At 36.3% G+C, this 12,009-nt stretch overlaps 1 protein-coding gene across 7 annotated transcripts in view; it reads left to right on the forward strand.

Annotated features, from left to right (window-relative positions):
* Positions 1-5,729, forward strand: part of GRIA2 (glutamate ionotropic receptor AMPA type subunit 2) — a 255,259-nt gene extending 249,530 nt beyond the window's left edge. For 6 of the 7 annotated variants that reach the window (XM_040418588.1, XM_040418586.1, XM_040418590.1 and 3 more), the window contains one exon: positions 2,891-5,729. Coding sequence is in view for 4 of the 7 variants with exons in the window: in XM_040418586.1 (XP_040274520.1) it covers positions 2,891-3,046 (156 nt within the window). In the remaining 3 variants the exon portion in view is untranslated. Of the gene's footprint in view, positions 464-2,890 lie in introns of those variants that run through there. The other variant, XM_040418589.1, reaches the window with a different exon arrangement.
* The last annotated feature ends 6,280 nt before the right edge of the window (positions 5,730-12,009 follow it).

Below are 12,009 nucleotides of genomic sequence, written 5' to 3' on the forward strand. Positions count from 1 at the left end.
GTCACTAACTAAAGGGTATCACAGGTCAATTTCACAGGTCTATACTTTATTATGAGTCTTGAAAATATTTAATTGCATTTCACGATTGTAATATCCAATCCGCACAATGGGCCATGAATACCTGACCAGCAGGTTTGAGGGGTGTCGAACCTGAGTAGCCACAGTGCTGCAAGTTGGTGCCAGAACTACACAGTTCCATCCACTGTTTAGTGGATGGAGCTGAATACTGAAGTGTTGCTCCCATTCACTTCATATAAGCAGCACTGCAGTAAGCAGCAGGGTAGGGCTATCAGTTTTAAAATCCCAATATACTCCTTTAGATTCTAAATCTTGCTATAATTATTTGTTCTATCTTACCATTTAATTTGGTATTTAAATGAACTAGTAATTAGAATAAATGTTAAAAGTTTTTTTGAGGATTTTGGCAATTAATTTATAATTCTAGTGTCAGACTGGAATAATAGAGGATGCTCCAGAATTGTTACTACATAGGGAATGCAAGTAGTTACTAAAACAGACATGGCAGGAGAGGTGACAGGTCCTCTTTATGACCCAGCAGGATAGAGGCATATAAAGACCCTATAGACTTACACTGCACAAGACTCTAGGGAAATGACAAGGGCCATGTGTAAAATTAGCTACTAAAGTTACTGTAGATAAGATGTGCCCAGTTAGATTTGTTTGAAAGGTAAAAGTGTCTTGGGAGCACATTATTTAAACCAATTATTACATGATGTGACCATTCTGAGTGGTTAAAGGCATGTGCAATAATATTCTCAGTTTTGCATACCAAGCCTATAGGGATTTTTTTTCTTTAGCAGATGCTTATTCAACTATTTTAACTGCAATTTACAGGACCATAAAACACCTTCAATGTAAAATAAAATTAAAGTACAGTGAAATCTCTTTGAGATAAAAATTGGTCTTTTAGGGGGGTGGTCTTCTCAATGCTGGCCAACTTATATAATATATAGTAAAACTGGATCTGTTGTGAGTAAGGGGGTAGTCTTCTCAAATAGGTGGCCTTTTCGAGAGGTTTTATTGTACTGTGTATGTTCAGAAATGTTTGTTACATTAAACCCAACAATCAGATTACAACCTCTAAATAGTAATTAATACTAACACTTTTAAGGGGGTATTCCAGGAGGTAAAAGTTATCCCCTAAAACAGGATAGGAGATTACTATCAGATCAGTTGGGTTCCTACCGCTCGGACTCCCACTGATCACGAGAATGGGAGCCCCGTATCCCCTGAGGCCCACCTGAAATAATCGGACCCGCCGGTCGCACATGTGTGCGGCCACTCCATTCATTTCTATGGAAGTTCTGGAGGTAGCTGAGTATCACGCAACTGCATTTGGCAGTGTGCTTTGCCTCTGCAGCATGAAAGAAAAGTACTGCAAACTAAATATATTGAAATTACATTGTGTCATAGATGATAAAATATCAGAATGCTCAATGTAGGAATTAATGAACGTATATGCAATAATTTTTATGGAGGTGCACTTTTATCTGTCATAAATTTAAAAAAACAAACAGTGTTGTGCATAGAGGGGAGCAGATGACAATGCTTTGTTCTTGAGTGTTGTGCTGGGCTTACAGTATGTCACAGTACCAAAAAAAAACGGAAATCCTGTGTTTACAAAGCAAACACACTATAGCCCACATTTATTTGTATGTATGTGGCTAGCATGTAAATTTAAAAGTAGAATGAATAAGTGGTCATGGCTTTCTGCTTGGCCAGGATTTAGACATATTTATGTATAAAGTTGTAAGACTCTTCTCTAGACTTGTATTTAAAGATGTGACACATTGATCAACATCGAGCAACATCTTTATAAATTTGTAGCAAAAAAAAATGCTACGTAAGATTAATTTCCCTCTGTGATTAATTGGCACAGGAATGGTCAGCATAAGAACATGATGATATAAATTGTTATGTTATCTAGATAGCTGTAGAAATATGAGGCTAACTGGAGATCACAGGCTAATCTGCTAATGGGCCATATTAAACAAAGGGAATATTGTTGGAATTCTCATACAATAATTTGATTTGTTGAATTTTTGCTGCATATGCTAAATGCTCTAGGGGTGAGCAAACAATGATCTCAACAACCACCAAACAGAGAAATATTTATTATTTATGAATGCAAAAAACTAGCAAAATCTAATAGGAGTCTTAGTCATATATAGGTTCCAGTTCACACTTTTAATGCCGCTAAAGAACCACTGGCTTACAGGTACTGTAACTTTTCCAGTGAATTGTGTCATTTGAAGCTATAGGTGAATCTGAAAATGTCCTTTTTTCATATCATATTATTCACATAGATTTCTCATTGAATCAATCTTTTGTTATCTTTTTAGTTTATTATATTATCATATACCTCAGTGTGGATACTTAATGCGTGAACTGTAAGTGAATTGCATATGCAAACAAATATGTGCCATAAGGACTTAAAAAACCTTTTAGTTTATTTCCATACAGGTTGAAAAAGAAACAAAGTTAAGGCTCCAGGGCAAAGGGGCTAAACTGAAAGTACATTTGAAATTAGGATATGACCTATTGACATCCATTGTCACAAATGTGACACAAGTGGAATTGTTTTACGTTACTTAGTTTTCTAAATTAGGCAAGTTAAATTTCAACTAGATAATCTTAGTAAATCTACCCCAGTGTATTTAACATACACACTCAAGTACATTTGAATGTTCAGAAAACTAACAACATAACATTTTTATAGTGGCTTCTAACCATATTCAATGTGCCTAATTGCGACTAGCTCTTTGTTATATTTTTGTTGTGTTTGATCCAAGAAAAAGTTTATTTTTCTTTCTTATGTATCATCATCACATGAATATGTTACATTTTTTATTCTCCCTTTATGTTTAAGATATCGTTCAGTGATGTCATGAGGAACAAGGCAAGGCTGTCAATTACAGGAAGTGCTGGGGAAAATGGACGTGTTCTAACACCAGAATTTCCAAAAGCAGTGCATGCAGTGAGTCCTGGCATGAGAATGAATGTCAGTGTGACTGATCTCTCGTGATTGATAAGAACCTTTTGAGTGCCTTACACAATGGTCTTTCTTGTGCGTTTATTGTCAACGTGGTGAAAGAGGCATCCAATATCTTGAAGACTTTTTATTTTCTAAACAAGAATTCTATCATCTCTGTGGATTTCATCTTGAATAACAAAATGGATGCTTGGCTGGAAATAAAAAGGGAAACAAAATATACAGCATAGACACAACTCAATTTTCTACACTTATTCAAGATGAAGCTTGACTGACATGCACAGCTAAAATTGGAAGATCTGTTAATTTGACTTAAATCGTTGTACAGGCAACACACCAGTTTCTGAAGCCACCGTTAGTCTCTTGATTCATATGACTTAAGCACACTTGACATCAACTGCATCAAGATGTGACATTTTATAAGATAAAAAGAGAAAAAACATGGAAAAAATATTTTTTGGTATTTTCGAAAAAAGGAAACAATGGCTTTTCAATAAATTGCTTCCATTCTGGTTGTATATATATATATAGATATATATATAGAATACTATAAGAGGAACATAAGGGTTACATCACAAGATGCATATTTTAAAAGCCAAATATACATTTGCGGAAGAGAAATGAAGCCTATATAAAACAATGGGGTTGTGTAAGAAAGTACTATTATTATTGATAAAAGCAAATCAGTTCTGTATATTCTAATCTTTAACATTGATGTTACATTCAGAACACTTGATAATGCTCAGTATTGAAAATAAAACTTTTTTGTTTCCTATGATTTTATCTCCAGAACGACCATTTACCATTGGAGTTTGACGAGTTTAACTTCTGTCATGATCATGAGTTAATTTCAGTAATCTCATACAATTTTCAAAAAACATCATAAAGTAATGGTGTAATACATGAAAAGTTTGATTTGCTGTACTGATGTTAAAAACAATGGAGTAATGAAATGTGCCAAACTGATATCACCCCTCCTGGTATTTATTTAAACACCTAGGACCTTCCACCCCACTGGAACCCTTGTGCCTAACATAGAAATAGACAAACCCATTTTATTCTTGATAATATGGTTAATAATGACCCTGGATTGTTATAGTAATCCCATTCAGTGGTGGCACAACACTTCAAACTGACATCAGATTTTTACTTTCCTGTATAAAACATTACAACATTTCAAAAATGTGTCTCCAGTGAAATATATAAAAGGTTATGTAAAGTTTTCTCCCTATGTCTAAGTGATTTAAGTGGTCACTAACCTTTCAGCAAACATTGCAAAAATCCATAGTACAGTATAATCTAAGATACTTTGTGATGTAAATTATCAGATAAGAAAGAGCATCTTTCTCCACTTATCCGGCTCTTAACTCTGAATTCTCTGCTGAATCCATCTTGAAAGACCAAGTTGGACTGTTGGCTCACTGAAGGATCAGATTACATGCCGCCCATATGGAAAGGGGATAAGGAACTGCTAGAGGGACAAACAGGCATTTTTATCTGTTAAGATATATCAAAGTTTAAATCAAGTTCTTCAAGTTCAACATTTATTTTGTTTAGTTTTTTCTTTTAATTTTCCATGTCATTATCTATATTTAAGAAGTCCCTAGGGAACACGGGATCACACCTTTGACAATAGCTGATCAGGACATATCTCTTTCCCCCTCTCTCCATAGTGAACTTTGCACAGGTCACAGAACCTGGGTAAAACACTCTTACATAGAAGTCAATAGTATGTTTTGTTTCTTATGTGGATGTGACTGCTGTAAAACAAATGACTGAACTGCTGTTCACCAGCAGCTCAGGCAATATAGTTGCCCTCATAATGATATTAAAAAAAAAGTGAATAAAAAGAAATTTACTTTTAGAAAATGAAAACAGAATTACAAAGGACATGTTTCAGAATATAGTTCTAATTAATAAAAAATAGGGGATATTTTTGTATCTTAAGTGGAAAGATTCTTAAACTGCAACAGGTAAACATGGCCATTTTTTTTTAATAATTTACTTATTTAACGTTCCTTATTTTAGCTACTTAATAACAATAGGACTGAAAGTATGATTATTTTAACTTACATTGTAAATAGATCTTGGGTAGAAAATGGTTAAGTGTACTGTTTAAAGAAGCAAAGTGAAATATGGATGAAGACTGGCCTGTAAAAAACTAGATATTGACATGTACAAAGAATCAGATGACAAGTGGTTTAGATGATGAAATTATAGGTGGCTCCAAATATTTGTAAGATAGACAACCTAAAATGTCTAAAGACATTGGGAGAATTTATCACACCCTTCACTCCAGAATTCTGGCTTTAAAAAGTTGCAAAATATGGCTTTTTCAATTTTTGGGCTTATTTAGGTAAAAACATGTGGCTTTCTGTATTTTTACACCATTCACTCCAGTTTTCAAAAGAGCGTGGGAAAGTTGGCATGGTTGGCTTTTTTAGTTATTTTCACTCCATATTTATCACTTTTAAAAAGTGGCAAAAAAAGTCTCAAAGTCATTCCAGTAGGGGGTGGCATTAAAAACTGGAGAATCATTTCTAGACAAAAGTTTTAGGTTTATAGATGCAAACATTTAACAAACAATGTGAGAATAGTTGATAAATGTCGTGTAAAGTACACCAACACAGACTCAAGCAAAGCTGATCTCAAATATTACCCTTATGATACAGAGAGAGAGAAAGAAAAATGAAAAAAAAAAAAAAAAGTGAGAAACAAGACTAAAAAATATGGGTCCTAGGAGACCCCAGAGTGTCATACACAAATTTGCAACATTTTAAATTTGGGTAAAATGGATTCGGAATCAAATATCATTTTGAGTGATTCGCTGATCTCTAGTGTTACATTTGACATCTTTAATAGCATTGTCATTGGGTACATTACATATTTTATTATTATAAATGCGGAAAAAAGATTTATGACACAATTATAATTATATAATCATCTAATTTTAGTAATGTAGAAATTATCTGTGTATCAGTGCAATGAGTTTCTAAGTAGCCTACTAGCTTTTTTCATATCCATAATCTGACTGCATTCGTAGTATACATTACATATCATATCCTAAGAGTACAAAAAATTTCCGCATACCCTATAGATTAATCAGCTGTTTAGAAAGTCACAGGTAACCACACACACTTTTCCACCTACTTTTTTAAGGGAGATTATCCACCACAAGAGGTGTCTGGCAGTGACGTACTGCTATATCTCTTTTGTGAACACAAGCACGCTCAGCTGAGCCAAGCATGCATATGCATAAGGAAATTGGCGGAGTGATAGGAAAAGCTGTCAGGTCAGCGAGTGTTCAGCCAACAGCAGTGTAAAGTGTATGGCCAGCCTTAGCTTTGCCAACACACTCATGTTACATACTGCATAACCATTGTACGATGTTAATATATCACTATTCAAATTGTGTTGGTCCAGTTCATATCTTGTCCTTCCAGTAACCACTTTTGTAGTACTGACAATAATTAGAAGATATTTCTATATTTTATATTTAAGTGTTTGGCCAGTCCAAATAAAATTGGGCATTATTCTAATTCGTATGGGTGCTTGAAAAAAGTTTAGAACTCCTCAGCTCCATAATTCCAATTTTGTCCTGCAGTTTATTAAAATAACACAGAATACCGTGATATACATAGACATTTGTTTTTCTGTTGGGAAACCTGAAAGAAGTTTTGAAAGGTCTTAAAGTGCCTCAGATGTGTCTAGCAGTGGCTTACTCTACTCTCCCTTTTGTGAACACAAACGTACATGGCTGAGCCAAACATTCATGCTCATGAGGAAAGTGGGAAGGGTATCAGTAAGAATAGCTGTTAGTCCGACAGTAATCTAAAGTGTATGGCAGGTTTAGTTTTGTCAGAACACCGCTGTATATACTGTTAACTATTTTCACCCAATATTATCTGAAAAATGCTAGAAGTTGATGTTTCTCATTACCAACACTTATCATCTATACAGGGGAACAGGATAGGTGATGTGTCTGAACGATGAGGGCCGACCTTCTGGGACCTCCACCAATCATGCAAATAGGAGCTTGTGAATGATGTGGCGGGCGTGCATGCACATTGCTGCTCCATTCAAACGCTGAGGAACTGCAAAGATACCCAAACACTGTACTTGACTATTTCTAACAGTCTCATAGACATTAAATAGAGTGGTGGTCACTCAAGTGCCCCATTGTTCTATTCATACAGGGGGCTTAGGGACATCATTCTTTTAATAAGTGAGGGTTTCAGTAGTGGGGGCCCTAGCGATCAGATACTTATTACCTGTTATTGGTTTTAAATGTTGTTTGGGTATGTTTAGGGTATGCTTAAGGTTTGGTGTTTTCACATGACTTAACAGTCATGTGGAAAAGTCCAACATGGAATCCACATCAGAAATCCATGCCTAACCCTTGGATTTCATCTGTAAATTTGCAATTTGAGCTGAAGTGGATCTGCATGTGGGTTAGCCCCGTTCAGGGTTTGTATTAAGTCTGTAACCATAGAAACAAAGGTCTACATATGAAATATATACATAAAGCATAAAAATATATATACTTTTGAGTATTCTACATTTGGCACAGGACAGACAGACATACAAAGGCTCACCATATGGCTATATATGCATTATAAAAATAAAGTGATATCTGGCATACCAGAGACATAAACATGCTTTCTCTTTTTTATCTCACTGAGTCAATAAGAAATATCTAAATGAGAATTATCTGCAAAAGTACATGTAGTCATGAAGGCCTGGCTTGGATGTTTAAACACAAAAATACAATGAAAAGGTTATAGTTCAGAAAAATACATTATTAAGGAGTATTTTATCTAATAACTAGTCTATTAGACCATTCTGGCAGACCCTCATTCAGTTCCACAATTGATTAACCAGAACGAAGAATGGTTATGACGAGTGTTTAGTGAATCGAAGTCCAAGAAGTGTACTTTTATCGGAATTTCGGATAAATTCGATTAGCCATGATTTGCTACCTTGTACTTCATGGTAACTAAACGATTTAAGCTGAAATAGTAAAAAAAAAAATCATACCTGCTCCATTTGCTCGAGACAGGCTAGCCGCCGCCATGTTGCTAGAAGACCTCAGCCGAAATCCTGTGTGTGGTGATGTATGATGTCACCACGCCGGCCAGCATGATGATGTCATTTCGGGCCTTCAAGCAAGATGGCAGCAGCCGGCCAGTCGCAAGCAAATAGATCAGGGTAGTATGATTTAGTTTTTCTTTATTTTACACCATGTATATCAGATGCGGCGATCATGTATGAACGCGGCATCTGAGTGGTACAATGACGGGGGGTGGTTCAATCGCGCTACTACTTACAAAGAAATGCGTTTTTTGACGAAGTAATTCATTGTGTAGCAAATTTTTTTGTAAAATTTGGCGAAGCAGCCGAATCTAATTTTCAGATACTTTGCTCATCTCTAGTTATGACAAAGTGCAGACCTCGTCATAAATTTGTAACATCCTCTGGCAGTCCAAGCGCCTTTTGTGAAATCTACGGCAGCTCAGAACTGCCATTTATTTCACTCTTCATTTACGTCAGAAAACTGGCATAAATGAAGATAAATGTGCCAGGCCCATTGGCCCAACCCCTTACTCACTGTCACCACACCCCCTCAATGCTATTTAATAAGTTGCAAACATGGGGTTTGTGACTTTTTTCCACCAAAAAACTGGTCTTTTGTTCTAGAGGACACACCTGACCCAGAAACTCCACAAATGAATAATGCTTTGTTTCTCCTGCCAAGGCACTGCAAGGTAATTGAACACCCATTGTTGGAGTTATTCTATAATTTGGAGATGAACACTGGGTAGTCCAGCAGCAGAACACCTTGTGATCAGTTTGTTATTGGGAGACTCTTCTTGCAAAAAATTATTTTCCAAAATGGACAACTGTTATAAGTAATATCCATTATTCTGTAGTAGTTAATATAGTACAGACAGTGACTTACTTACCATGGTAACAGATCATTTCACATTTGTGGGGCTTGGGGTAAGGGCAGCCAGGTATTAAGCAACTTCTTTTGTTCTAGGTAAATCAACAGCATTTTAGTAGAGCTAACACTAGAGAGAAATGAGTGCATAGAGATTTAAGAGCTTCCATTCAGTTTAATAATAACAGTATACATTCCTGTGCATAAGCTCCCTCTAGTGGTGGCTGCAGGCAGCAAGTTTTATCATGTCCTATTGGAAGGGAAGAAGAAGACATAGATCTGTATGGGGGAGATTTATCTGAATGTATGCCTGTTGTCTGTGTAAATACATTGAGCAATATGGTTTCCATAAAGAGTGCCATATTTATGGAGCACCTGTTCCAGTTTTTTCAAATGGAGCATGATTTTTTTGTAAAATAAATCACAATCTGTCATACAACTCTTTGGGGAAAGGGGCATAATAAAATCGCCCATGCACTTCCTATAGCTGTTGGCCGAACAATCCTTCGGCTGAAAGCTATCTCTCCTGACCCCCTCCTGGCTTACACATACACGTTCAACCACCCAGCCAAACGTGTATGGGTATACAATGGGGAAAGCCTTCCTATGGAGAAAACAAAAGGATGGTGCGAAAATGTTAATTTTGCCCGATCCTTGTCTCCTTTGACTTCATCTGTCTAGGGACTGTTGGGAGCTCCTCAAACAGGAAAACTAAATTTGTATGTCCAGTTTTAGTTTTGTTTCCTGTGAGTCCCTTTGAGATCTGTGTATGTCCCTGGCTACACACAAATTATATTTGAAAACTCTGCTTATATTTTTAAGCTGAATATTATATATTAAATATTAATGTTACATTTTGCTAGTTAACTAATATAGGTTGATTTAGAATCATTTGTTTTAATTTAAAGTGAAATCCACATTGTGAGATACTCATTTTTGGTTTCTTATCTCAGCAGACAGTTTTCTCTCTCAGGATTTTCTTCCTTTTATTGCTGAGTTAGTGCTGTGTAAATGACGGGTTATAGCATGACTCCTTACACAGGAAGAAACCCAAAAGTCTATAATGTGATTGCCAAGAAATATACTGTAAAATAAAAAGAAGCTTCTTAATTATTAATAGAAATTTTTCTAAGCATATGTTAAATCAGTCTTATGGGCAAAGATTTTCTAATGGCAGTTTTTCTGGGTCACCATATTCCCATTTACTGTGATGAATTTATGGAACAAGTATTTTGAATTATTAATCCTGTTTTACTGTAGTATTTTAGGTTTCTAACTATATAAGCTTCCCTGAAAGTAATAGTCATTCTGTTGTTTATAGAGCTCTTTTTCAACAAATATTTCATTTCATTTCCTGGTAAATGGAAGAAGTGACCTCTGACCTTGTCCTGTATGGTTGTTGATAATATCCACATAGTATTTCTTTTTGTGTCAATGGCCTCTGTATTAGAATCATTCCACCTCATTCATCTACTAAACTCCAGCATATTTTTCACATATCATGCTCCCCCTTTAAGATTATCTTTGATGTGTGATTTGTCTCTTCCCAGCTTAGCCGCATTGAAACATTTTAAACCCTTTTATAATAGGTACCTGATACATTATGATGACCTTAATCTAACCATCAGTCCAGAACTGGCTCTCCTGTGTATACAGGAAGTCAGTTACTCCGGTGTCAGACTTCCTGTAAAATAGCATCTAAAAAGTCTCTCCTGGCAGCTCCAAACACCTTCACTTTCCATGAAGCTCCAGCCTAATTGTTCCTCTGTATGTCTCCTAATGCATAAAGTACTACTGAAGATATGAATTTTGCCCCATCTCAGCGATTAGTAGATCAGTCCCTACAGTGATTAGCTGCAGAGTTATAAAATGTCCTTTTCTCTACCTGTGAGTACTGTACGCAGAATATCCTACTGTATGTATTCTGTGAGATACGGTTTCCCACTGTTCTCCCCTGCCTCATGTTTGTAATAGCTGACAGATTCTTATCAGTCACGAGCAGGAGACGGGGGAAGAGCAATTCCAGACAGTATGACATACTGTAGGCTTGCACTGATACTCTACAGTGTATATTACAGGAGTTTTATAACGAAAAGATGTCATGGAGCTCTATCACTGTCTGCCTTTAGAAAAGACTCTGAGTAGAGCAAGTGCGATGTAATAAGACTCCGCTGCCTCTACCTCTCTAGAGCCAGGGACATAATGGGAATTTAGGGTGCAGGACTGTGAATGAGACACATTAGGGCAATCACATGAGAGATCCTGGCACCTCATCTACAACAAGCATGCAAAAGGTATACACAAGAACCTTGTGAATACCTGTTGCCTATTGCTACACGGGCTAAAAAAAAACAAAAAACTTTACTTTGTTACTATAGAGAGTAGTAATTACTACAGTCAATAAGTTCACTAATATTCTAAACTGAGAAATAAAATTTGGGCTACAATAGTTGCAACTGAAAAAGAGGCTTAAATAGCCTATTTTTATCCAATTTGCATTTAGTATTTATGCGTTTTTCAAAGAAAATTAGAACAAAACCTGTTTTAAGGAGTTGTTTTGTCAGTAGTTTTGAACTCTAAAACATCCCTTTGCTGATAGTGGCTGAGAAAGAAGCTTTAATCCTGCTTACTCTGTAATTCCAAGGGTCCGTTTTGCACTGGTCTGATTACCCAGGACGATACAAGTCGAATGTGGGAGGAATAATTTGTACCGCAGTGATTCCTCCCTCCCCATTATCGGCAGCCCATCACTGATTACATACAGAGATGTAATGCTGATAATCCGGCATCTTTCATCCTGATGGAATATACCCATCAGCCGACAAACAAGCATTTGCTCATTCATCAGCTGATCAGCTGCTTGATGATATGGGCCAATTATTGGGTACAAGTGTTCCTATGAACCACGCGGTCTAATACGGCCCTTACACTGGCCAGTGAGCCCTTGTAATAGGGTGACAAAGTTATTAGCATAGAGTCGTTTGGAGAGGTGACTTTTCAGATGTGCTGTGTACACTAGAGGATAATCAGCAGTAATCTCATTATCATCGTCTAT

The sequence above is a fragment of the Bufo bufo genome, chromosome 2 (genome assembly GCF_905171765.1).
Source record: "Bufo bufo chromosome 2, aBufBuf1.1, whole genome shotgun sequence".
NCBI classification, from domain to species: Eukaryota; Metazoa; Chordata; class Amphibia; order Anura; family Bufonidae; genus Bufo; species Bufo bufo.